Source organism: Muscardinus avellanarius (assembly GCF_963383645.1).
Source record: "Muscardinus avellanarius genome assembly, chromosome: 7".
NCBI classification, from domain to species: Eukaryota; Metazoa; Chordata; class Mammalia; order Rodentia; family Gliridae; genus Muscardinus; species Muscardinus avellanarius.
In genome coordinates, this window is record NC_137793.1 from 28,228,906 (window position 1) to 28,255,280 (window position 26,375).

Here is a 26,375-nt window from a genome sequence, read left to right on the forward strand (position 1 = left end):
CAGAAAGGGCTGTTGCCACGCTGTGCTCAGGCTGGACTGGGGGAGCAGCAATCCACAGCTTATGTCCAGCACACCCAGCATGTGGCCTGTGTCCAGCTGGGTTTCATGTCTTCTCTGTGTTGTCCATGTCCATCCTATGCATGTGCTCAGAGAGTATGATTATGTCCATGTCTCTCTGACCTCCCCAGCCCTGCCTGCCAAGTTCACAGAGGTTCTGAGGCATGAAGAAGCCACAGAAGGGGCCACGGCCATGCTTATATGTGTGCTCAGCAAAGAGGCCTCTGTGGAGTGGCAGAAAGGACCAGAGACCCTCAGAGATGGGGACAGACACAGCCTGAGACAGCAGGGGACCATGTGTGAGCTGCTGATCCATGGCCTGACTATGGAAGATGCTGGGGAGTACTCATGCGTGTGTGGGCAGGAGAGGACCTCGGCCACGCTGACCATCAGGGGTAAAGGTCTTGTGTGGCCACGTGGACCTGTGGCTTGGTGTCTACACATCGTCTCTCATTGCCACCTTCTCCTCTACCTTTGGTGACACTGTTTCCCCCGGGGCATCTCCCCTCCACTTCCCCTTGTTTTCAGCCGTCCATTTGCGTATGCACTCACCTGCTCCCACTGTGGTTGCTTGCAGCATGGGGGGCTCTTTGTTGGTTAAGTGTGCTGTGCAGAGTCCTCCAGACAGTCTCATGTCCTCAGTGGCTGCTTCGTTCTTCCCAGCCCTGCCTGCTAGATTCATAGAAGACATGAGAAGCCAAGAGGCTGCAGAAGGAGCCATGGCCACGCTGCAATGTGTACTGAGCAAGGCAGCCCCTGTGGAGTGGAGGAAGGGGTCTGAGCCTCTCAGAGATGGGGACAGACACAGCCTGAGACAGCAGGGGGCCATGTGTGAGCTGCAGATCCGTGACCTGACTGTGGCAGATACCGGGGAGTACTCATGCTTGTGTGGGAAGGAGAAGACCTCGGCCACGTTGACCGTCAGGGGTAAAGGTCTCCTGTGGCTGTGTGGCCCGTTGGGGCCCTGCCCTTGCTCCTGTGAGACTGTGGCCCTGCAGGGGCTGCTCTTCCTCTCCTTGCTTTGTGCTGTGCTTGTCCTGTTTGATCTGTTGCAGAATTGCCCATGGTCCTTGTCTGTGCCAAACCTCCATTCCCCAGTGACCTCACATAGCCAGTCATCATGATAGGGACAGAATCTGTACATCATGTTTACCCCAGCCAACCCATCTTTTGGTTGAGCCTGCACATCATACCCAGCCAACATTCTCTTAATGTTGGGGCGGATTCTAATGTTCAGGGAGGGTTCTGGGCTCTGCGCCTTGCCTCTGATGTGTGTCCATGTGGGGCAAAACAGTGTCTGCTATGCTTCTTAGTCTCATGGGTATGAGGAACAGAGCCCTGCCCTGGAGACTGAGGGGACATGATCATGCCTTTGGGTCTGGCCTGGGGGACACATAGCTCCACCTTGGGGCAGGAGGGACAATGGCTCTATCCTGGGGCCTGGGAAGAGAAGGGCTAGGGTCTGGTCTTGGGGTGGGATATGGTCTTACCCTGGTCATATGGCTGGACTTGGCCCTTCTCTGGGTGGTCTGAGGGGCACGTGCTCCTCTAGGGCCATAGGATGCAGTCCTGCTGTGGGGCTTGAGTTTCTGAGGCAGTCAGATCTTGAGTCCTCTCTCATTTCCCCAACACCTCTTCCTTCCTTATGCTTGAAACCCACCTAGACCCAAGCCCCATTGCCAATCCCCAGGCAGCTGGTCCTGTGGAGGTAGGCCAAGGGGCTACAGAAAAGCTTGAAGAATGCTGGCTGGCTTTGTGGGATGCTGGGGTGTAGGTCTAGGCTGCCCCTGCATCCCCTGTCCTCTGCCTCTTGGTAGCTCCACAGATGGTGTTCCGGGAGCCACTGCAGAGTGTGCAGGCTGAGGAGGGCTCCACAGCCAGCCTGCGGTGCGAACTGTCCACACCCAATGCCACTGTGGTTTGGAGCAAGGGTGGCCTGGAGCTGCAGGCCGATGGACGCCGGGAGCCTCGGCAGCAGGGCTGTACTGCGGAGCTGGTGCTGAGGGACCTACGCCGTGAGGACTCGGGCGAGTACAGCTGTGCCTGTGGCTCCCAGGCCACCAGCACCACGCTAATGATCACAGGTGGGGCCCAAGACCAGCCAGCCCTATGCAGGTTGGAGGATGGCATGGACACAGAGCGGGTACACCTCCAGCATTGCAGCCCTGTCTGGGCAGGGGGTGGGGTCTGGCTGACAGGACCCAGCTCAGTGGGGCAGGCCTGTCCTGAGGCCCTGCCCATAGTCCCAATGGCACCCCTGCTCAGCCATTCCCATGTTCCTTGGCCACTTAGCTGCTCCAGGACTGCTTCTCCTATTCTCTTCTCCTCCCATAGGTCCCCCTTTTCCCCACACGGTTCTCCAATTCCTCCCTGTGGTGGCGCACTATGGTCTCGCCCCTCATGGCTCCAAGGACCTCCCTCTGGCTCTCTCCTTCTCTGCCTGATGCACCCATGCAGTCCTGCAGCTGCTCCCAGGGCTGTGCCCTACCGTTCTGCCTCTGGATCTGCCTGTGTGGTTCCCCACCTGCATCTTTTGCCTCCTTAGCCATTCGGGGATCTGCTCTCAAGCTCTCCCTCTTACCCTGCAGCTGCGCCGATTCGGTTCCTCCAGGAGCTGCAGGCCCAGGAAGTGGATGAGGGAGCCACAGCCCACCTGTGCTGCCTGATGAGCCGTGCGGATGCGAGTGTGGAGTGGCGCAAGGGCTCCCTGCAGCTCTTTCCCTGTGCCAAGTACGAGATGGTGCAAGAGGGCGCAGTTGCCAAGCTGCTGGTGCGTGGGGCGGAGCAGGAGGATGCGGGCGATTACACCTGTGATGCAGGCCATGTGCAGACCACAGCCACCCTGTCCGTCCGTGGTGAGCTGCCCGCCAACTCCTATGCTCCCTCCTCCCCCTCGTGCCCCACGGAGTGGGCAAGGAGCCTTGCCCATGGCTCTAAGCATTGCTTTCTGTCCCCTAGCCCCCAAGCCCCAGTTCAAGACGCGACTGCAGAGTGTGGAGCAGGAGGCAGGTGGCGTGGCCCGGCTGTGTTGTCAGCTGAGTGAAGATGAGCCACAGGACTCTGTCCAGTGGCTCAAGGAGGGCGTGGAGCTGCGTGAGGGCTCCAAGTATGAGATGCGGCTCAAGGAGGCCACGTGCGAGCTGCTGATCCGAGGGCTGGAGGCCAAGGACACGGGCGAGTATGCCTGTGTAGTGGGCAGCCAGAAAACCGTGGCCACCCTCAAGGTCAAAGGTGAGCCAGCCGGGTCTCAGATGGGAAGGCCCCTCCCCACCATGCCCACTCCCTTATAGCTCCCTAGGGGACACATCTGGCTGTAGCAGGTGTAGCTCAGAGTGGCCCAAGCCCCTAAGCTTACAGGCTTTCTTCTTCCTCGCTCCTGCACCATCCATGCTCACCCTCCAAGGAGGGGCTTTAGCAGGGGAGACTGAACCTGTCCTCAGACAGCAGGCTAGGCGGCCTGGCCTGGCATGGGTGGCCTTCTCTGAGCCCCTACCTATTTCCCTGAAGGTCTTGCTTCCCTGGATACCTTGCCAGCATGGGGTCTGCAGCGTGTTGGGGCCAAGGCACCCACTATCCTGCTGCCGTCCCTGCAGCCTGGGGGGAAGCAGTTGGTAAATCCGTGAGGTAGCAGAAGAGTGGCAGAGTGACAGGAGGGCTTCCTGGAGGAGAGGGCATGGCAGCTTGGCCGAGGCTGGTCAGCGCCTCTCTCTGTCCATCCCCAGAGCCCGAGGTGACCATTGTGCGGGGGCTGACTGATGCTGAGGTACAGCCTGATCAGGACGTGGAGTTCAGCTGTGAGGTATCGCAGGCCGGGGCCACGGACGCGCAGTGGCGCCTCCAGGGCCTGCCACTGCAAAGCAATGACGTGACTGAGGTGGCCGTTCGAGATGGTCGGATCCACATACTCCAGCTGAAGGGCGTGACACTTGAGGATGCTGGCACCGTCTCCTTCCACGTGGGCAGCCATACATCCTCTGCTCAGCTCACTGTCCGAGGTAGCCAGCTCTGGGAGGCCCACCTGACCGCTGCACCAGGGAAAATGTCTAGGCCCAGGCACTGTTGGGGGTCAGAGATGAACAGCATGCATCCCTGCTTTGGGGTTCTGTCAGGGAGATGGACATGTGAGCTAGCCATTTCTGGGTGGCCCCCCGGTGTCCTGAACTGAGTCAGACAGGTGGGCAGGTGGTGCTGGGCTTCCAAGTTCACCAATGTTAGAGTTCAGTCTCCATCTCCCAGCCCTTATGGAGGGCCACTGCAGACTGGCCTACTCCCAAGCCTCAACCACCTCAGCATCTCCATGGGTCAGAGCCCAGGATGGAAGGATCTGATGACATACATGTTCATCTTCAGGAATTGGGGTAGAGGTACCAGGGGAGGACCCCTGAATGAAGGGGCAACCCAGATGAAGAGGTTGACAACCATGCTTCCCCTGTGCCCAGCCCCTGAGGTGACCATCCTGGAGCCCCTTCAGGACATGCAGCTCATTGAGGGCCAGGATGCCAACTTCCGGTGCCGGTTGTCCAGGGCCTCAGGCCAGGAGGCCCACTGGGCTTTGGGAGGAGTGCCCTTGCAGGCCAACGAGATGAATGACATCACTGTAGAGCACGGCACGCTCCACCTGCTCACTCTGCACAAGGTGGGCTCTGGGACCTGTCTCGACCTGGCAGGAACAGTTCCAACTCCATTCAGGAGGGTTCTTTACCAGGGGATCAAGTTGGGGAGGTGATGAGTCCTGTCACTGGGAACTGGCAAAATGGAGCAGCCCTTCCTGGTCAGGAAGAGGCTGCCAGGGCAAAGCATCTTTCTCCCTGTCTCTTCAGGTGACCCTCGAGGATGCTGGGACCATCAGTTTCCAAGTGGGTTCATGTAGTACGGAAGCCCAGCTGAAGGTCACAGGTGGGCAGCCCACTCCCACACCCAGCCCTTCTGACTCCAGGTGCCTAGTTTCTGGGCACTTTAGCATCTTACCTATCAGCTGTTTAGGGGGTGCAGAACCCAAGACACCCAGTAGTGATCTTGCCTTGGGGCTGGCAATTTTTTCAGCCACTGTTCAAAAAGCCACAGACTGAAATGGCCACTGGACTGGGCTGATGAAGCTCTTAAGAAATCCCCGGGATGTGTGAGGTCTCCAGCCAGGATTGTTACTGTCTGCAGGAAGGAGATGGCGAGGCTGGTTGCCATAGGCTTATTCCCTGTGGTAGAGACTGGGCCTTCCTGACTTCAATTTTCCAATGCCTATCTCTTTGGTATTGGTCTATGCATGTGCACACATATCTGTGTTAAAACAGACTTGCACAGCCAGCAGGCTCAAAGGTGTGGATGCAACAGCATACCCATGGTACCTCTCTATATTCAAGTATAGTATACATGTAACTCACATGCCAGCAGGATTTTAGGAACCTTCAGCTTAGATTGTACCCTGCTCCCAGAACTGAACAGCCCTGAGTGCTCAGCTTTCTACCACTGATCCATTCATTCACTACCTACAGTTCACCCATCCATCCATCCATCCATCCATCCATTCTTCATTATCCATCCACCTTCCATCCATCACCATTTTCTTTCTTTTTTTGTGGTACTAAGGGTGGAACCCAGGGGCTTTTCTACCTCTGGGCTATACTCCTAGACCTATTTTATACTTTATTTGGAAACAGGGTCTCACTAAGTTGTTGAGAGCTTCACTTAGTAGCTGAGGCTGGCTTCGAACCTATGCGATCCTCTTGTCTCAGCCTCCCAAGTGTGGGGATTATAAGTGTGTGCCAGCATGCCCGGCTTATCCATCACCATTTCCCATATCTATTTGTCTATTTACCCATTATCTATCCATTCACTAATATCCATGCATTTATCCATCAAACAGCAATCAATTTAGCCATCCCTCCATCAAATAATTTATCCATTCATTCACTACATTCACTCATCTATTATCCACCCATTTATCCATCCCCTTCCATTTATCTGTCACCCATTTTCTACATCTACTTATCCGTTCATCTTTCTACCCATCATCTCTTTATTCACCTACCACCCATTTATCATCAGTCTATCCACTCATTAACTCATTCACTATTCATCCACCATCCATCATCTATTCATCAGCCATCTACTAATCTATCATTCATCCACCCACCATTCATCAGCAAACCATTCATCCATTTACCATTGAATAAACCCTTTAAGCCTCAACTCTTGCTCAAGTCTCAGACCTCAAGGTAGGTCAGACCTCAAGGTCACATGTAGCTTTACATTCATACCCTTAGTCTTGGTGGAGATGGGAAGAAGGGTGATAGACATGGAAACAAAGTTTGTTCTGAATCCCATGTTTCTGTCCTCCAAAATTTAAAAAGTAGAGAGACATGGTCAGTTCTGTGGCTTATGGGGCTGGGGGAGTGCTAGTGCCAGTGCCCTTAAGTTGAATGATGAAGAGGGAGAGTTTCAGGGTGCCCTGAGTGGGAGCAGGGCATGAAGTACCTGGTTTGCTCCCTGGGTGGTGGCTGCGTGGGGTGGCGTGGCTCTGTGGCCGGTGCTCTAGGCCAGGTGTCCCTAGCCTGAGGGAGCTGGCTCATGTATGGATGCCTCATTGTGACTTCAGGGGGAGGGGCTGGGCCTGGGCATGTGAATGGTGTCCAGGTATCTGTGTCATGGATATGCTTGAGGACTGGTACTGAAGGTGAGAAAGAAGAGCTGGCAGAGCAGGAAAGAGAGGTGGTCAGATGTGCATTTGGGGGAAGCAGTTGAGGAACAGATAGTGAGGGGATTGGTGGAGGAGTATCAATGGGGAAGAGTTTGAAAGAGCTCCTGAAGTGGGGGTTTTCTGGGGGTGGGCAGGGGGCTGCCCTGACTAGCATTGTGCTGATGGGTTCTGGTAACCTCAAATGGTTCCTGCATGCTTTACCCTTCTGTCTTCACAAGAAGCCACCATGGTGGCATGTAGAAGGTGTTTCAAGAGAAGCACAGAGTGGGGATGGCATCCTCCTTGTCTGTCCCTGGGCAATAGGTTGTAGAAGAGGCCTTTGTTCTTGCACTTCTCTCTGTGGGACATGGGGTGTTAGCTATGTGGGCACTGGTGGAGTGTTCTTGGTTCCTCTCCCTCCAACTGTGTGTCCATCTAAGAGGTGTACAGGATGGAGGAGGACCATATAAAGAGCATAGGGCAGGCAGCCACATCTAGGAAGTCCTCTGAGCTTGGACTCTACTTTGTGATGGGGCAGGAAACAGCTGGACCCAGCATCAGGGCCCTGGAATCCTAGGGATGAAGGGACCCCAGGGATGTCAGGGCAAAGTGCCCTTTCAGGATGGAGAAGCATTTGCTTCCACACTCCATAGATGGAGAGGTTACTTCCTGAGCCTGATCTCCACCCTCCTGAAGCAACAGGCCCTGGGGCCCCTCCTTTCTCTCCCACACTGGGTCAAATGAGGCACCCAGTCCAGAAGCCCAATCACAGGGCTTGGGGATTCAGTTCTCCCTTATGAAAAGCATGCAGATGAATGTCATTGGTCTCCTGTAGGTGAAGCCAAGACTGTTTTGAAGAGGTGTGTGGGACGCAGGGATCTGAGCTGGGATGATGCCTGGGGGCCAGGACAGGGGCTCACTGTGGATAATCTCTATGAGTATAGTGGGCTGTCTGGCCAAGGTGAATTTTTAGACCCCAGGCCCAAGTCATCATCCTGGTATGGATAGTGTCTGCTTCAAAAGACCAGTTTGGCCCGCACACCAGTGAATTTAAGGGTGGGCTAGCAAATCCCACTTCTGATACCAATTCTAGACAACAACACATTTACAACACTTCTCCTATGCTCTCTCACAACACAGAACACTTGACTAGAACACTATTACTAGATGTGTATAGGTTTCCCCCACTCACACCAAGCAATTTTCCAATGGACACCGTGTGTCCTAAAATTCAATTCTAAGACCACCCAGATTTAGCACAGATCCTGCAGTTAAAGGCTCAGTGCAAGGAAACTGCATTTCCACCCCCTGCTCAGATTGCAAATACCAGGTTGCTACTTGTATTTCTAAGTGTTATAGCCACTTATACCATGAGGGCTTCCACTTTCCTTTCCTCGGGTTTCTTCAGTTTCCTAGGACAGCTCTCAGAAATCAGGGAAACACTTTCCCATTACTGGTTTATTCAGAGGATGCCACTCAGAGACAGACAGATATAAGACATGCATAAGGTAGGGTATAGAGGCACACAGGCTCCATGCCCTCTCTGGGTGTGTCCGTCTCCCAGAGCCTCCTCATGTTCACCAGTGTGGAAGCTCATCAGATCCTGTTTAAGAGCTTTTTTTTTTTTAATTTTTTTTGTGAGCCAGGCATGGTGGCGCACGCTTGTAATCCCAGCATTCAGGAGGCTGAGACTGGAGGATCGCAGTTCGCAGACAGCCTCAGCTACTTAGTGAGGCCCTCTGCAACGCAGTGACACCCTGTTTCAAAATAAAGAATAAAAAATAGGGCAGGAGGTGTAGCTCGGAGGTCGAATGCCCCTGGGTTTCATCCCCACACCTGCAAATAAAATAAATAAATAAAAATAAAGATTATTTTTGTGGAACTGGCGATTGAACCCAGGGGCATTCTACCCTGAGTTCCACCCACAGCCCTAGTTTTTATTCTTTATTTTGAAACAGTGCCTAAGTAGCTGAGGCTGGCCGTGAACCTGCAATCCTCCTGTCTCAGCCTCCTAAGTACTGGGATTCCAAGTATGAGACACCACGCCCAGCTAAAAGTTTATTTCATAGAAATTGAAGTCTTGCTTTCCCAGAGGCTGGTGGCTGGGGCTGGGTATTGCAAATCTTCTAACCACTCAATCCTACTGGTGACTGCCCCATCCTGAAGCTGTATTGGGCCCCACCAAAGTCACTTCATTAATACCATCTCAGGCATGATTGTTTTTAAGAGACTATTACAAATTACAAAAGACATTTATCATTTAGGAAATTCTGAGGGGTTAGTGGCTTGGTGCCAGAGTTGGGACAAAGGCCACATCTATTATTAAACACACTCCTGAACCAGTAACCCCAGGGTGGACCCCACTTGGAGAACCCCAGGTTGCCCCAGCCCGGCTCTCCTTCTTGCCTTCTCGTACAGAGGCAGCACTATGCCTGGTGCGTGGCTTGCAGAACGTGGATGTCTTCGCGGGGGAGGTGGCCACATTCTCCTGTGAGGTGTCTCGTGTGGGTGGGCCTGAGGCCCACTGGTGGCTGGATGGCACCCTGCTTCAGGACAGCCCCCAGAGCACCATCAGGGTGTGTGATGGGACCTTTCACTCCCTCACGCTCTCGGGCCTGGGGGTGGCCGACTCAGGCACCATCACCTTCTGGGCAGGGCCCCTGGTCTCTACGGCCAAGTTGTTGGTCAAAGGTATTGGCCAATGGGGACCTCCCCATGCTTGCGCTTTACCCTGCTGTCCCTGCATGCTTCCTGCAGGCTCCTGGGAAGTAGGGGAGGGCCAGGGAGTGGCCCCCAGGCCACAGACTGGACATTGCTCTCGTGTCTCTATCTGAGGCATCCCAGGTGGGCACAGGGGGCAGGCTGTATCTCACTTCCCGGATGGGAAGCCCAGGCGTGAAGTGGTCCCAATGGAGACTGGTGCAACACCCACCTGCTATGTAGGGCTCATGCACTGCTGCTCATCTGGCCATGCCTTGCTGGCCACATACCTGTGCACAAGGCAGCCCCTTGAGGGAAGGAGAGGCCCCTGCCCAGGCCTTGCTCTGGCCTGACCCTAAGTACATCTGTGTCTCCCATTGTGGGATAAGTGGTGACCCTGTGCCCTTCTGAGAAGGAGCTGGCTAGACAGAGCACAGCAGGCTGCCTGGGACCCTGCCCAACCCCTACCCAATGGTGTAGCCTGGTGCCTTAGCCAACAGGCCTCCTCTGTGCTCTTGTAGATGATGTGGAGGGTTTTTCCAGGACCTGGGGTGAACAGCCATTTGTCAAGTAGGATTTCAACAGATGGAGATGGAATGGGAGCTCCAAGGTGGAACAGTCAGGCCCCTGGAGAGGAGAAAGCTAGGTTGGGGCTCTAGATTCTGAGGCAGGGCCTGAGGGCACCAGGATTTGCACTTCAGGTGGGGTGTGTGTGCTTCTGATAAGGCAGTAGGTACTGGGACTCAGAGGACTTGGGACTGGACAGAATCTAAGCCCATCTGCCATGGGTGGGGGGAGGCACATCCAGGCATGGAGGGCTTTGGGCTGCCATGGTGGGTTCCCTTCCTGGCCCCATGCCAGGCAGTCATTGCTAAGCCGTTGCCTACAAAGCTTCACACTTGCAGCTGCTAAAGCCACTAACACTGACAGCCTGGGCGGGAGGGCCACAGTGGCACGGCCCCATAGGGCTGATGCGTGCCCGGCATGTTGGCCGACAGATCCCACAGTGGAGGTGGTCAGTGCCATGCAGGACCTGGCGGTGGAGGAGGGCGGCTCGGCCGAGCTCCTCTGCCAGTACTCACGGCCCGTGCAGGCCACGTGGAAGATGGACGAGCGGGAGGTGTGCGCAGATGGGCACCGCGTCGTCATAGAGCAGGACTGGACCGTGGCCAGGCTGACCTTCAGGCCAGCCCTGCCCTGTGACAGCGGCATCTATTCTTGTGAGGCCGCGGGCACCCGTGTGGTGGCACTGCTACAAGTGCAAGGTGAGGCCACCTGGCGGGCAGCCCAGGTGCAGCACAGCCTCGGTGTGGCACTGGCCATGACAGTGGTGGAAAGGTGGGCAGTACCCACAGCTCTGTGCTGCAGATGGCTCGCATAGGTGGGATCAGGCCTGGGAGGGGACAAGCTGCCCCAGGTGCTGCGCGTGGCTGGGTTAGGGCATGCTTGGTCACTGAGCCTGTGGCTTCCATGAAAAGGAGTGGCCAATGCAGTCAGCACAGAGGGAAGAGCAGAGTGGCCACAGATTAGGGAGGTCTCTGGTGGGTGCGAGTGTAAGGAGAGCGACCTGAGCCTCCACAGCTCTAGAGGTGCTGTTTTGAGACAAGGCAAAGGGTGCTGTGCCAGGGGAGACAGCTGTGAGCTCCTGCCGGTGACTGAGCCCAGTGGGGTGGTGAGTTTCTGGTCCTCTGAATACCAGTGAAGTTTTTCACCTGTGATGTAGGGCATACCACTTGCAGGTCAGGAGCCCAGTGTTGATACGAGATGCCCATAAAAGGTGGCAGGGCATAATGGGGGTGCTGGGTGGCCACATGGCCTCTGCATGAACCTTGAGTGCTGCTCTCCATGGAGCCACCAGGTGACATTCTGTTTGACCCTTTGTGGTCTTGGGGGCTCTCTCTCCCAAGGGTTAACGGTAGGGAGCCCCTGGAGGCTCAGCCGGCCCTGAGTCTCTCTCTCCCCACAGCCAAAAACACGGTGGTCCGTGGCCTGGAGAACGTAGAAGCTCCAGAGGGTGGTGAGGCACTGTTTGAGTGCCAGCTGTCCCGGCCAGAGGTGGCTGCCCACACCTGGCTGCTGGACGATGAGCCTGTGCGCACCTCAGAGAATGCTGAGGTGGTCTACTTTGAGAATGGCCTTCGGCACCTGCTGCTGCTCAAGAATCTGCAGCCACAGGACAGCTGTCGGGTGACTTTTTTGGCCGGTGACCTGGTCACATCTGCATTCCTCACTGTCAAAGGTGACTGCGATGAGCGGGTACAAGGCTTAGGGATGGGGGGAGGAGACCCCTCCCACCAGAGGCTGAGCTGCTTCACAGGAGGGAGGGTGGGCTGTCCAGCAGGAGACTGCAGGGCAGGGAGAGTTGGTGAGAGGTGGGATCTCTGAAGCTCCTCCCACTCAAGAGTTGGGTGGAAGGAGGTGGATTGGGGAAGAGGTGCATGGAGTTTCCTCTTCCTCCGGATCCCCTTCCCTGCATTCACTTGCCCACTGCACTCCTGCAGGCTGGCGCTTGGAGGTCCTTGAGCCCCCTAAGGATGCTTCCGTGCGAGCTGGCACTCAGGCTCGCTTTACCTGCACGCTCAGCGAGGAGGTGACAGTGGGTGAGGCGACCTGGTACATCAATGGGGCTGCGGTGCAGCCTGAGGACCCTGACTGGACAGTTACCGCCGACGGCAGCCACCATGCCCTACTGCTGCACAGTGCCCAGCTACACCATGCTGGGGAGGTCACCTTTGCGGCCCGTGACGCTGTGGCCACGGCACGGCTCTCTGTGCTGGGTGGGTGGTTGGCCGAGGCCCCTTCCCTGCAGGTTGGGTCTTGGGCACACACCCTTCCCCTTGCATTTGGTGACCTTCATTGCTGGTTCCTTTGTGGATCCATCTGACCCTGGGAGTCTAAGCATGATCCCCTACCCTTTGGGTATCTCCTACTACAGGCATGTGGGCCTGGTCACCAAAGTCCCTGAGCTGCTATTGACCAAAGGTGTCTGTCCAGCTCTGGCTAATCCCTGAAGCCAGGGCCTCCAGAGATTCTGCCCTATCTCATCCTTCTCTGTGGCGAGTGCAGATTGAAGCTCAGCCCTGGAAGGATGAGCAAGGGAGATGTGGGCTCCAGTCCACATGCTACTAGGGATGCTCGGTGGACCCTATCCTGAGTGGGCTCTGGACTCATCTCTGAGACAAGAGGGAGGTGGTCGGCCTTAGCACCCACACCCCATCCAGTATCAGACCCAGAGCCAGGGCGGGGCTCTGAGTCTCTGGGGTGCTCTGACCTGCCCCCTTCTCTGCAGGTCTCCCGGATCCTCCTGAGGATGCTGAGGTGGTGGGTCGCAGTGACTCCTCCGTGACACTGTCCTGGGTGGCTCCCACCAGCGATGGTGGTGGCGGTCTAACTGGCTATCGGGTGGAGATGAAAGAGGGGTCCACAGGCCAGTGGCGTTTGTGCCATGAGCTGGTCCCAGGGCCTGAGTGCGTGGTGGATGGACTGGTCGCTGGGGAGACCTACCGCTTCCGAGTGGCAGCTGTGGGCCCGGCGGGTGCTGGGGAGCCTGTGCACCTGCCCCAGATGGTCAAGCTAGGTAAGTAGCCACCTGTGGTCTTGGAGAATACTCTCAGGGTGAGGCCTGGACCCTTGGCTGATATAGCCTGTCCTTGGTTCACAGCAGAGCCGTCGGAGCCTGTTCCTTCCCAGCCCCCAACTACTGAGAGCCGACAGGTGGTGGCTGGCGAGGATGTCTGCCTGGAGTGGGAGGTGGCAGCTGGGGCTGGCGAGGTGGTGTGGCACAAGGGCATGGAGCGCATCCAGCCCAGTGGGCACTTCGAGGTCCTCTCTCAGGGTCGGCGGCAGACGCTGGTGATCAGGGGTTTCAGGCCAGAAGACCAGGGCGAGTACCGCTGCGGCCCTGCCCAGAGCCTAGCCTCCACCAAGGCTGCCACATTCCAGGGTGAGTCCAGGGTTCTGGGGTGAGAGGGCCTGGGTTGTGGTGTGGAGGCTGGCCTTACCTCCATCCTCACCAGCTCTCAGATGAGACTCTTGTTGATGCTTAACCAGCCTCCCTCTCCCTGAGTCGGATGTAGCCCTTTGTTTCAGAGTGCTGGATCCCCTAAGTCCTTGGGTGCCTGGCATGCTGAGCCCCTAAGCTGAGTCCTTGCTGTGCTCTGATCCCTTATGCTCTCCTCCCCATCTTAAGGTACCCCTCATACTCTGAGCCCCACCCAGAACTCTGAGCACCTCTTACTTGGATTTCTCTCTACACTTTGAGTCCAAACCACTCTTACTAGGTCCCTGACAAACGTGCTCTGTCGTTCCTCCACTTGGAGTGTTCTCTGTGCTGAGCCCCCTCTGTGTTCTGAGCCAGTACTGAACAGAGTCCCTTCCCTGTTCTCTGTCCCTGACTCAGTGTCGGTCTGTGTGGGCATCTCTCCTTCCTAAGCTAATGTCCCATGAATCTAGGCTTCCTATCCCAGAAGCAGGGCAAGCAATCATGCTGAAATAACCCCAGTTGAATTGCAGAGCTGTTTTCTGTTCTGGTCACCACATGCCCTGTGCAGGAGCTGGACTGAGGAGGGAGAGAACATAGGGAGGGCTGAGGCCCAGAGCTTCTAGGATCTGGTAAAAGTATCCGGTGCCAAGTCAGGAGTAGAGGTCTAGTGAAGCCACAGCCCAGGCCAAATACAGGTTGCAGCCGAGGTAGGTTTGGGGGGGGGGGTGTCTCAGCTCTGTCCCAGCCCATTGACCAGCCTCCTGCCCTCCTCAGTGGTGCTGACTCCTGGCTCTGGCGACGAGGCCCCCACACAGCCCAGCCTGCCCCCTGAGGCGGCCCAGGAGGGTGACCTGCACCTGCTGTGGGAAGCCCTGGCTCGGAAGCGCCGCATGAGCCGTGAGCCCACACTGGACTCCATCAGTGAGCTGCCAGAGGAGGATGGGCGCCTGCAGCGCTTGCAGCAGGAGGTGGAGGAGGTGGCCCCTGACCTCTCTGAAGACTACTCCACAGCTGATGAGCTGGCACGCACTGGAGAGGCTGACTTCTCACATACCAGTTCTGATGATGAGTCCCGGTCGGGCACCCCTTCCCTAGTTACCTACCTCAAGAAGGCTGAGAGGCCTGGAGTCTCACCCCTGGCCAGCAAGGTGAGTATCCTGCTTGAGCTGAGAAGAGGGGGGCCTGAGTGTCTCAACCCTTTGCCATCCATCCACCTCCACCCCTTGTACATCCTTTTTTCCATCAACTTATCCAACCATCCATCCACATATCCATCTTTCCATTCTACTCGGTGGTCCACCCACCATTCATCTACCCATCTATTCATTATCTACCCACCATCCTTCAATTTTTCATCTACCTTTCCATCTACTATCCTTCCCTCTGCCCACCCTATATCCATACACCATCCCTTTCATTATCCATGATCTTTTTATTTATTCATCTCTCATCCATCACTCCTGCACCTGTTCACCTGCTTAATGACTTACTCATCAACCTGTTTACTGACCTATCCCTCATCTATTTATCTATCCATCTACTATCCATCTACTTCTATACCTGTTTACCAGTTCACCCATTTATCTGTCAACATTTTACCCATTCATTCACCCATACAACCATCCATTGTCCATCCACCTATCCATCCTTTCACCCATATATTCATCTGCCATGCATTCTTCAACCATCATCTATTTGCCATCTATTCATCTATCCATCATTTTATACTTGTTTATCTGTTCATCCATTTATTATCAACCTGTTTGTCCACCCATTTACCCATCTACCCATCCATCCACCCATCTATCTACCATCCATTGTCCCAACCAACCATCCATTCATCTATCTACCCATTTCCCATCCACCCATTTATCCATTCAACCACCCATTCACACACTCATCTAGCTGTTTGAACTGTTTGAAGAGCTGTAACATGCCTCTCTGGTGCTCCTCACAACCATGTTGGGAGATTATAAAGTGACTTCCAGGAGGTAGTCTTGCTTTTGTTGGCAATGGGGACCAGCAGCCAACACAGCCAGCATGGTTGCCAGTGGGCAGAAGGCAGAGTGGAGAGCTGGCATGAGACCTGGCACTGGGGCTTTGACTCTGTGCACCCCTACCTTAGTTTCCCTATCATACCAGGACACTGTGTTCTGTGCCCATAGGTTGGGGCCCCAGCACCCCCCTCTGTGGAGCCATGGAAGCAACGAGAGCAGACAGCCGCAGTACACCCCCTGCAGGGAGGCCTGAGTGCTGAGGACCTGGGCGATCCCTCCATGGACAAGGCAGCCATAAAGATCCAGGCTGCCTTTAAGGGCTACAAGGTCCGGAAAGAGATGAGGCAGCAAGAGGGGCCCGTGTTCTCCCGCACATTTGGGGACACTGAGGCACAGGTGGGGGATGTCCTGCGGCTGGAATGTGTAGTGGCCAGCAAAGCTGATGTGCGGGCATGCTGGCTAAAAGATGGCGTGGAGTTGGCTGACGGGCGACACCACCACATCGACCAGCTGGGGGATGGCACCTGCTCCCTGCTGGTCACTGGCCTGGGCCGCGCCGACACGGGTCGCTACACCTGCCAGGTGAGCAACAAATTTGGCCGCGTGAGTCACAGTGCCTGTGTGGTGGTCAGCGGGACAGAAAGTGAGGCTGAGAGCTCCTCTGGGGGCGAGCTGGACGACGCCTTCCGCCGGGCCGCCCGGCGCCTGCACCGGCTCTTCCGCACCAAGGGCCCAGCTGAGGTTTCTGATGAAGAGCTGTTCCTCAGTGCGGACGAGGGTGTGGCAGAGCCAGAGCAGCCAGCCGACTGGCAGACCTACCACGAGGATGAGCATTTCGTTTGCATCCGTTTTGAGGCGCTCGCTGAAGCCCGCCAGGCAGTCACCTGCTTCAGAGACATGTTTGCCACCATGGGCATTGGGGTGGAGATTAGCCTCGTGGAGCAGGGGCCCCGGGGAGTGGAGATGCGCATCAGCAAGGTGGCCCCCGCTCTGGCAGTGCCTCCGAAGCCCGTGCCCAGCCTGCTGACGTCTGGCGCTGGTGAGTCAGTCAGGAGCTGGGCCCCAGAGGCGGGTGGAGGAGTGGGCTGGGGTGCTGGCATCTGTGGAAAGCTCTGGGGTTGCCTGCACTGAGCGCTCTGTGCAGGTGCAACCTACTGAGTGACTGTGAGGTTAAACAGAGCTGATCGGACCCCCCTGGCACTGCTCTTACTAGCTGTGTGTTTGGGGAAGCTACTTAGCCTCCTGAGCCTCAGTTTTCACATCTAAAAAAGGGGAATGTGAGTACTTACTTTTGGGGGCTTTTTATCTTAGTGAGAATTTGAGATATAACCTATATAAAATAAAGGGATAATTGTGATTTACCCTGCACAACACTTTCCATTTCTGCAACCAAAAATAACTAAAAGCTATTTCAGCGTTTACTTGTACCTCTGTAGGAACACTAAGGAGGCTGTAATTAATCACCCATAGCATGTCTTGCGATTCCTCTCTGGTTTCAAACAGTCCCACACTTAAAATCCTTTGCCTACTCTTGCTGGGCCCCCAACACACACAAGCCTTCATCTTCAACTTTTTATTTTCCTATCCCTGTCCAGTTCTCCACCCCTCCTGCCTCCTGCTAGCTTGGGAACAAAGAGAATTCTTAAAGAAGGGGGAAGAGAAAGAAGCTTAGCAGACAAGCTTCAGGGCTTTTAAGGTTCCCACATGAACAGTTGCTGTGCAGGTCACACGAGTCAAGCCACCTGTCTGGTGGCGACTTGTATAGTATACCCAGCAGCCAGCATGATCAGCACACGCAAGGCTAACTTGCAGTACACCCCCTATCTGTCCCAGCCCCCGTGTTCCTGACAGAGCTGCAGAACCAAGAAGTACAGGATGGATATCCAGTGAGCTTTGACTGCGTGGTGACAGGCCAGCCCGTGCCCAGCGTGCGCTGGTTCAAGGATGGGAAGCTGCTGGAGGAGGATGACCACTACATGATCAACGAGGACCAACAGGGAGGCCACCAGCTCATCATCACGGCCGTGGTGCTAGCCGACATGGGCGTCTACCGCTGCCTGGCTGAGAACAGCGTGGGCGTCTCCTCCACCAAGGCCGAGCTCCGTGTGGATCGTAAGTGCTGCTGTTTTGAGTATCTCCTGGACATGTGCTGAGTTTCCAGAAGGTGCTGTTTTGAGCTAAGCAGGATTTGGAGCCTAGACATTTTGTGCCTGGCAAAGTCTTTTCTGGAAGCCAGGGCAAGACCATAGCACCCTTCTGGAGGTCGTAAGGTGGAGGGATAGAGGGTCTCCAGGCTGGGGGAGGCCTGTAAAGCTCAGGAGAGGAAGTGGGGGCAGCTGGGCAGGAAGAGTGAGCCTGGCTCACCCCATCTGCTCCCACGTGGCTCCTCTTAGGCCACCTCCACAAGGCTTGACTACAAAGCCCTTGGGAGAAGCTCGGTGTTTAATGGCACTGTGGACCACAAGGAATATATATTTTGTCTTTGCCCTCAATTCCTGACACAACACTCATAAATTCCCTGGAGTTTTCTGAGTGCTAGGAGCATCTCTTGTTCTAATGAAGCAATGAAGTAACTCTCTGAGGGTTCCCTGGTAGTATCAACATAGGGCTGATGGCCAAGAAAACTAGGCCTTGATGAGAAGCCAGAAACTTTCAGGCCCATCTCCTTTCCTCTGGGGATGAATACCCAATGGAGCCTCCATAAAAGCCCATAAGCTGTGGGTTTCTAGGAGTGGATGGTTGAAGGAGACATGGAGGTGCTGGGAGGAGGAACCCATGCACACCTGGTACTGCTTTTGTCAGACTGTCCCTGAGCTGGCTCCAGTACAGTAGTTCAGGAATAATAAGCAAGGCCCTTCCCCTAAGTGGTGTGAGCTGCTCAAGTGAGCTAATCCAGCCCCAGGAGAGGTCCCGAGAGCCCTGCTTTACACCTGGTTGGTCAGTGCACAGGTGAGGCAGCCTGAGCTTGGGCTTGCCACTGGCGTCTGAAGTGGGTGCTGTCTTGGGAACTGAGCTCTCAGCCTATGGGATCTGCTGCTGTCTCCAGGCAATGTCAGAACTGAGTTGAGTTAGAGGACACTCGGCTGGTGTCCACCGCTGCACAATCTCTTGCTCACTGGTGGGGGAAAATTCCCACACCTTTAGGGATCACAGAAGTCTTCTCTGTTGATTGGTTGGTATGAGAGAAGAAGGAAAAACAGATTTTTCCTGTACAAATGTCTATTCAAATCCTTTGCCTATTTTAAATTAGATTGTCTTTCTATTTTTGCTTGGTAAGAGTTCTTTACATATTCTTGATATTAGACCCTTATCAGATATGTGATCTTCAAATATTTTCTAATTCTGTGGGTTGACTTTTTTCTTTCTTGATGGTATTCTTCAAGGCATAAGTTTTTAATTGTGATGAAGTTCAATGTATTTACTTATTGTTTTTGCTATTGTCTTGTTTAAGAAAGCGTTGCCTAACCCAAGGTTACAAAGATTTAAACCTATGCTTTCTTCTCAGGATTTTTAGTAGCTCTTACATTTAGGCCTTTGATCCACTTGAAGTTACTTTTTGTATTTGGTGTGAGGTAAAAGCCCACATTCATTCTTTCCATGTGGATATCTAGTTGTCTCAGCACTCTTTGTTGAAAAGATTATTTCCTCTACTTAATTGTCTTAGGAATCTTGCAAACAATTAATTTTCCCCAAGTGTATACAATTTACTCATGAATCTAAATTCTGTCCCATTGATCTCCGTGTATATTATTTTGCCAGCACCACACTTCTTGCTTACTGTAGTTTGTAATGGGTTCTAACATTCTTCAACTTTGTTCTTTTTTTTTTTTTTTTTTTTTTTTTTTTTTTTTTTTTTGGTGGTACTGGGGGTGGAACCCAGGGGCTTTCTACCTCCGGGCTATACTTTCAGACCTATTTCATATTTTATTTGGAAACAGGGTAAGTTGCTGAAAGCCTCACTAATTAGCTGAGGCTGGCTTTGAACCTGTGCAATCCTCCCGTCTCAGCCTCCCAAGCACGGGGATTACAAGCGTGCCCTACCACGCCTGGCTCCAACTTTATTCTTTAAGATCATTTTTCCATCCTCAACCCTGTTTTAGATTGTTTTGCCTTTTACTGGGTTCCCTGTAATTTTGTATGAATTTTAGACTCAGCTTGTTGATTTCTGTAGAAGGGGTCTCTGGATATGTTTTTAGGGTTTCTTTTTTATTCCCGATACCAGCAATTTAAGTGCAATGTTCTTTGCTGTCCTTTTCTTCATGTTCCTGTGTTTAGAGTTTGTTGCGCTTCTTGGAACTTTGAATTTATAGTTTTCCTTGAGTTTGGATTTTCTGTGGCCATTATTTCCCCAAGTATTTTGCATCATTTGAGAATTTTGATTACACATATATGAGGCTCACTAATCTCTCCCTCCCCCCCCTTTTGTTTCCAGTTGTTTCGAGCGAGAGGGTATCTTAGTTCAGGCTGATATAATAAAAATTCCATGCATTGGGTGGCTTCTAAACAATAGAACTTGTTTTTTTTTTTTTTTTTTTTTTTTACTGTTTTGGAGGCTTGAAGTCTGAGATCAGGGATCCAGTGTGGTCAAGGTCTTTACAAATACATTTTGTCTATAGAAATACAAAATGTCCAGCTCCACATAGAGTAAAAGCCACAGCATCCAGCATCCAACCCCAGACTTATCTACATGCAAAGAGGCAGGAAAACACACATGATATGGAGAATAGTTTAATCAATTAATCAAAATCAACCTAGGACTTAGAACTGGCAGAGGAGGACATCAAAAAGACATTAGATCCATACTTTGTGTGTTCAAAAAGTTAAGTAGGCACTGGTCCCACTCAGAAAGCTCCTATCCTGACCTCATCACCCCCAAGGCCCTACCTCCAGAGTCCATCCCACTGGAGTTTATATTTTAACATATGCAAGCTGGGCGGCACAAACATTCATCCACAGCAGTGGGTAAATCCAGTCCCTTTGGCTAGAAATCCAAGTTCCCAACTGCTGCTTGCGAGCCTCTCTCTCTCCAAACCCTTATGCCATTAGGGGTTGGAACTAGGTGGTTTTACCACCATCTCTCTCTGCTATTTATAAAGATTCTGAATCATATGACATTTATAATTTGTTGGGTCCAAGAGACTTGTAGACAGTTACTGGCCTGGAAGTACAGGCCCGGAAGCATTCCAGGAGGGAGCGGGGAGGACACTGTGTAGCTACTCCCCTGTGACATCTGGGGTACAGTTGGCTCCTTGCACCTCTGTGGCCTGGGTCCAGTGCAGAGCCACAATGGGTGACAGGCGGCATCCCTTCCTTCCCCAGTGACGAGCACAGACTATGACACTGCAGCTGACGCCACGGAGACCTCATCATACCTCAGTGCCCAGGGATACCTGTCCAGGTGGGGATGCCCGAGGCAGAGCCCAGCAGGCCCAGCCCCAGGGCCTGGGGGAGGGTGTCAATCAGTGGGGCTTGGGCTGCCAGTCCAGATGCTGGTGTCTTAGAGCAGGCCCTGGTGGTCTCTGTCCTTCTGTTTAGCAGATAGGGAATCTCAATCTATATCTTATGTTTGCCACTGGGCTCCTCCAACCTTGGGCCTCTAACTGGCCACTTTAGGGCTGCCCTCTTATTTGTCCTTCTTGCCAGCCGGGAGCAAGAGGGAACCGAGTCAGATGAGGGGCAGCTGCCCCAGGTGGTGGAGGAGCTGAAGGACCTCCAGGTGGCCCCTGGTACACGCCTGGCCAAGTTTCAGCTCAAGGTGAAAGGTGAGGGCTGGGACGGGGGGTGCCATGTTGGGATGGAGGCAGGGGCTCTATTGCCTTCAGACACAGTTGAAATCAGCCTGGCCAAGAAGTCAGGAGGTCACGAGTTGCTGGGATGCAGAAGGCAGATACCCTGTCCCTGTGGGCGACCTCTTCTCTGGGCCTTCATCCATCTCCCACCTGGAGAGTGAAGAACACACTGAGTCATGGTCCTGTACTGACCACTCCCCTCTGCGGCCCCAGGCTACCCAGTCCCCAGACTGTATTGGTTCAAAGACGGCCAGCCCCTGACTGCCTCTGCCCACATCCGCATGGTTGACAAGAAGACCCTGCACACCTTGGAGATTGTCTCAGTCACCCGGGAGGACGCCGGCCAGTACTCGGCCTATATCAGCAACACCGTGGGTGCCGCTTACTCATCTGCCCAGTTGCTGGTGCGAGGTGGGTGTTTCAAGGGACCAGCAGAATGCAGACTTTGAACAGTGTCCTGCATACCCTGCCCATCAGACCTGGGCCAGTGGTCATGGTCCCTATATACAGCAGCATGGTGGCCAGATGGCCTCTGAGGGCAGGTGCTATAGTGGACTTCGGGAGCCTCTGTCCTGAATAATGATCAGGCTCACCAGAAGGGGACCCAGGGAAGCATAAAACCATTGGGTTCCTGATAGATCTGCATAGAGCAAGAAGCTATTGGTAGCTTTGGCAAGAAAAGTCCACGTTTCCTTATTTTCCAAAAATGTCCTGGGCATTGAAAGTTAGCTCCAGGCTTGCCCCAAACCTGTCCTGCTAGGGGCTAGCACTGCTGCAGCTGTCTTCTACATCTCTGGGGGCTCAGAAGCCCAGGCATCAGTTATAGGGTGAGGCACAGGCTTCTTGGCAGGGACAAGAGGGGCCAGTGGGCATCACACAGTGTCTGGTCCATGTGGCCAGTGGGCTCTCTATCCTATCTGAGTGTGTGAGCTCAACGACTCCCAGCTGAGGTGTCAGGCCAGGGTTGGGGACATTTGCCCATGGGGAAGACCACCTCCAGGACCCCACTTGATAGAACTAGCACAGCACCACTTATGGGCCAGGAAGAGGTGGTGTATGCTGGTGTCTGACTTCCACTGTGCCTTTCAGGCCCTGATGAACCAGAAGAGAAGACAGAATCAGGTGAGATGGTCCCAGGTGAGCAGAGAGGGTGGACGGCCTGTGGACACTACCACCAGGGCCTGTGACAGTGGAAGGGTCCACAGATGCCACCTGTCAGAGGGGTGACACAGGCTGCCTGGCTTCCCGGGGGTCTCTCAGGTGTGGGGGAAGTGGGATACGGGAGGTGAGGGCTCCCAGGGGGTCCCCAGTGCTGTCCTTATCCTTCAGATGTGCATGAGCAACTGGTGCCACCCCGGATCCTAGAGAGGTTTACTTCCAAGAAGGTGAAGAGAGGCTCCAGCATCACTTTCTCAGTGAAGGTAGAAGGTAGGGTGATCTCTAGCCAATAGGAACAAACATCCACCCCAAATGGCTCCCACATCACCCAGGGAGGCTCAGAGAGAGTGCTCACCTCCAAAGCCTCATTCCTGGCAGGGATGGACGTGTCCTGGTGGGTGGGCCCTGCCCTAGGAGTGGGAATTGGGCCCTGTCTGGCAGAGAAGGGCCCTGTTCCTGGTAGGGGTGTACCTCCTGTGCTTCCTCCCACCTGCAGGACATCCGGCCCCCACTGTGCACTGGCTCAAGGAGGAAACTGAGAAGGGGGTGCTGTGGATCGGCCCTGACACCCCGGGCTACATGGTGGCCAGCTCTGCTCAGCAGCACAGCCTGGTTTTGCTGGACGTGGGCCGGCAGCACCAGGGCACATACACGTGCATCGCCAGTAACGCCGCTGGCCAGGCCCTCTGCTCCGCCAGCCTGCACGTTTCAGGCCGTGAGTGGGGTGGGCGGGGCAGCAAGAGTGGCCTGGGTGCTGGGCAGTGCCAGAGGCTTCTTGAAGCATGCTGCCCTTCATTGCCATCTGGGCAGGCACCTCCCGCAGTTCCTCCTCCATCAGTACAGTTTGGGCCCCTGGTGCAGGCTGGTGGGTGTGCAGCCTCAGCCGCCAGCCTCTCTCCTGAGCCTTGCTCAATCCCTCTGAAGGCTGCTGGTTCAAGGGCAGACTCCTGTTCTCCTCCACCACCACTTGGTGACCACAGGCTGAGAGGGAAAGGGAGATGGGCTCAGGCACAGCCTCTGGCCAGGGCTCCAGAGGGACAGTGAGTCCAGGGCCCTCACAAGTGGCCCAGAGCTCCCGGGTGGGGATCCAGCCCAGGATCTGACATAGCAGGGTCCTGGACTTTGTCCTGATGACTCGTCTGGCTCTTCTGACAGTGCCCAAGAAGGAAGAGCAGGAGAAAGTGAAAGAGGCTCTCATTTCCACCTTTCTGCAGGGGTGAGTGCAGGGCTGCCTCTGCAGGCTCCCTGGGCCAGGACTGGGGCTGGGAGTAGCTGTGTGGCTAGAGCCAGCTCCTTTCCTCTTTCCTCTCTGAGCTTCGGGCCCCATGTTGTAAACTGAGGTTTCCCTGGACCTTTCCGGTGTGGAGCCCCAAGTGTGATATCCTGGCCCATTATCCCCATACCCTCCTTCTGTGAGGAGTTACTGCCCAAGGGCACAGGGTGGTGGGATCCACCCAGGCCTCTTAGGATCCCCTTCCCCTGCAGGACCACCCAAGCCATCTCAGCACAGGTGTCGGAATCTGTGGGTTTTGCTGACCTTGCCGGGCAGAGGAAAGGTACAGGAAGGGGTGCTCTGGGGCCTCATAGGGTGGGGGTGGAGGGGGTTGCCTATAGTAGAGGCCCAGAGGGTCCTCTTGCACCATGTGGGCCCAGGCTTCACCCAGTCACTGCTCAGCTTTGGGCCAGGGGTCCCTGCCCTCTCGTGGATTGGTTCTAGGATCCTATGAGGGGCCCAGGGACTTCCTTGCCTGGGCTCAGAACTCCTGTCCAGCAGGCTGCATGGTGGAGAATGGAGGCACAGACTTGCCTCAGCTGTATGGCTCCACCTCATCCTGTAGGCCAGACCACTGACTGGCCCCGTCCTAGGCTCCTACCTGCAACTGTGTGGCCCCTGCCACCCCTCAGCAGTGTTCTCGTGCTCTGGCCACCAGCTGTCTACTCTGCCCAGGCCTGATCCCTCTTATCTGGCCCCAGGTCACGCACACCTTGGCGCAAATGTCCTAAGCCAGCGTGACTCTACCTTCCAGCCCTCACCAGTGCCCTGCCTTCTGGTTCTGAGTTGTATGGTCTCCTTGCCAGGTGCCAGCACCCCATGGGAAAAGCCTGTCTTCCTGTGCTTGCTATCAGCCCCAGAACCACGGATGGGCCACAGCCCAGGGAAGGCTCAGTGCACATCTGAGGGGTGTATGGCCACCTGAATGCCACATTTGCTCCCCCAGGAGAGCCCCTGTCAGCAGAGGAGGCCCATGGCCACCTGTCCCTTGCCGAGGTGGGCACGGAGGAGTTCCTGCAGAAGCTCACTTCCCAGATCACAGAGATGGTGTCGGCCAAGATCACACAGGGTGAGGGGCTGATGAGCCTGGACCCAGTGCTCTTGTGCAGGGGCAAGGCCAGCTCCTTGCTGTTGGGCCCTGGAGACCCAGTGGATGACAGGCAATTGGGGACAGCCTTTCTGGAAGTGTCACCACTCTTGTCCCCACCCAGCCAAGCTGCAGGTGCCTGGAGGCGACAGTGATGAGGAGTCCAAGACGCCATCTGCCTCCCCCCGGCATGGCCGGTCACGGCCCTCCTCCAGCGTACAGGAGTCATCCTCAGAGTCAGAGGATGGGGACTCCCGTGGAGAGGTGGGTGGACGGGGACCCTTGGGGAGCAAGAGCCCACTGAACTGAGGGAGGGGAGAGTTCTCAGCTGGGCACTAGAGGCAGGAGCTAGGGAGAGCAGGGCCGTCTCCACATGGGTTCCTGCAGATAAACCCATTCATTTCTGGTGAAATTATTCGTTTATCCCTTTGTTCATTCATTTAAACCTCCAATAGACCAGCACTCTGTTAGGCCTTGGGGTGGGCGGCCATGAGATGTGAGCAAGCAGTTAAGTATAAGTAGATATAGTCAGGGAGCCTGGGCACTGCAGTGACCTCTAAGGTGAGAGGGTGGTGAGGGGTGTTCACCCGGGGTTCCTGAATTTCTATGTGGGTGGGAACAAAATGACCCCAGAGACCCCTGCCCTGTGGCCTGGGGCAGCACAGGCCTGGCTGACTCCTTTTTGCCCCCCTTCCCAATTCAGCACCCTCCAGGATCTTGGGTTGCTGCTGAGGGCTAGGCAGGCCTGGTTGCACCTCTCTAGTTCCCTGACTTGGTATCTCATCACCTCTGAGATCTTGGGGGACTGACTGGCCCCTCTCTAGGCCCCCCAACTTGGAATCTCGGCTGGGCAGGTCTGCATGTACCTCTCTAGCGCCCCCAACTTGGCATCACCTCCCCTCTGGGATCTTGGGGGGCATTGAGGGCAAGGCAGGCCTGGCTGGATCTCTCTGTTCCTCCAACTCAGTATCCTCCCTCCCTGACAGATCTTTGACATCTACATGGTCACAGCAGACTACCTGCCCCTGGGGGCCGAGCAGGACGCTATCACACTTCGGGAGGGCCAGTATGTGGAGGTCCTGGACTCAGCTCACCCCTTGCGCTGGCTCGTGCGCACTAAGCCCACCAAGTCCAGCCCCTCCAGGCAGGGGTGGGTGTCGCCTGCCTATCTGGATAAGAGGCTAAAGGTATCTGAATGGCTGGAGCAGGGGAGGTTGCTCAGAGGCCCCCAAAGGTTTGGCTGGTGGCCCTGAGGATTCCGGCACTGTGGTCCCCACTTGAGCCTGACCACGGAGCAGGGCCAGAGCTTTGCCCACCTATGACAGGCACCTGTTTCTCACCAGCTGTCACCTGAGTGGGGACCCACAGAGGCCCCCGAATTCCCTGGGGAGGCCGTGTCTGAAGACGAGTACAGGACACGGTTGAGGTGAGAATCTGCTGGCTGAAGATTCCCACTGCTGGGCCACCACTTAGAGACTGGCTGCTGAGTCTCCTCCTGGCCTGGTGAGGCTCTGGCTTGCTTCCTCTCCAGAGCCCGGGAACGCTGATTCTGAGCCTCTCTTGGAGACGGTGAAGGCAGAGGAGCGTGGAGCAGCCCCAGTTCTGCCCCTGCTTTCTGTAGCTGTGCCTCATTGGCCTTCGGCCTCGAGGGGCTGGGAC

The 26,375-nt window shown here is 55.0% G+C and overlaps 1 protein-coding gene across 1 annotated transcript in view; it reads left to right on the plus strand.

The window, feature by feature from the left end:
- Positions 1 to 26,375, plus strand: part of OBSCN (obscurin, cytoskeletal calmodulin and titin-interacting RhoGEF) — a gene marked incomplete at both ends in the record, with an annotated part of 117,594 nt that overhangs the window by 58,771 nt on the left and 32,448 nt on the right. Inside the window, 26 exons of the mRNA XM_080698667.1 lie at positions 189 to 452; positions 721 to 984; positions 1,875 to 2,141; positions 2,646 to 2,912; positions 3,016 to 3,288; positions 3,780 to 4,052; positions 4,497 to 4,693; positions 4,878 to 4,953; positions 11,397 to 11,669; positions 12,720 to 13,007; positions 13,095 to 13,373; positions 14,187 to 14,560; positions 15,578 to 16,448; positions 17,243 to 17,521; positions 20,729 to 20,807; positions 21,053 to 21,171; positions 21,412 to 21,609; positions 22,288 to 22,320; positions 22,528 to 22,626; positions 22,853 to 23,071; positions 23,512 to 23,572; positions 23,842 to 23,912; positions 24,576 to 24,698; positions 24,841 to 24,980; positions 25,703 to 25,903; positions 26,060 to 26,142. Coding sequence (XP_080554793.1) covers positions 189 to 452; positions 721 to 984; positions 1,875 to 2,141; positions 2,646 to 2,912; positions 3,016 to 3,288; positions 3,780 to 4,052; positions 4,497 to 4,693; positions 4,878 to 4,953; positions 11,397 to 11,669; positions 12,720 to 13,007; positions 13,095 to 13,373; positions 14,187 to 14,560; positions 15,578 to 16,448; positions 17,243 to 17,521; positions 20,729 to 20,807; positions 21,053 to 21,171; positions 21,412 to 21,609; positions 22,288 to 22,320; positions 22,528 to 22,626; positions 22,853 to 23,071; positions 23,512 to 23,572; positions 23,842 to 23,912; positions 24,576 to 24,698; positions 24,841 to 24,980; positions 25,703 to 25,903; positions 26,060 to 26,142 — 5,671 coding nt within the window. The remainder of the gene's footprint in view (positions 1 to 188; positions 453 to 720; positions 985 to 1,874; positions 2,142 to 2,645; positions 2,913 to 3,015; positions 3,289 to 3,779; positions 4,053 to 4,496; positions 4,694 to 4,877; positions 4,954 to 11,396; positions 11,670 to 12,719; positions 13,008 to 13,094; positions 13,374 to 14,186; positions 14,561 to 15,577; positions 16,449 to 17,242; positions 17,522 to 20,728; positions 20,808 to 21,052; positions 21,172 to 21,411; positions 21,610 to 22,287; positions 22,321 to 22,527; positions 22,627 to 22,852; positions 23,072 to 23,511; positions 23,573 to 23,841; positions 23,913 to 24,575; positions 24,699 to 24,840; positions 24,981 to 25,702; positions 25,904 to 26,059; positions 26,143 to 26,375) is intronic.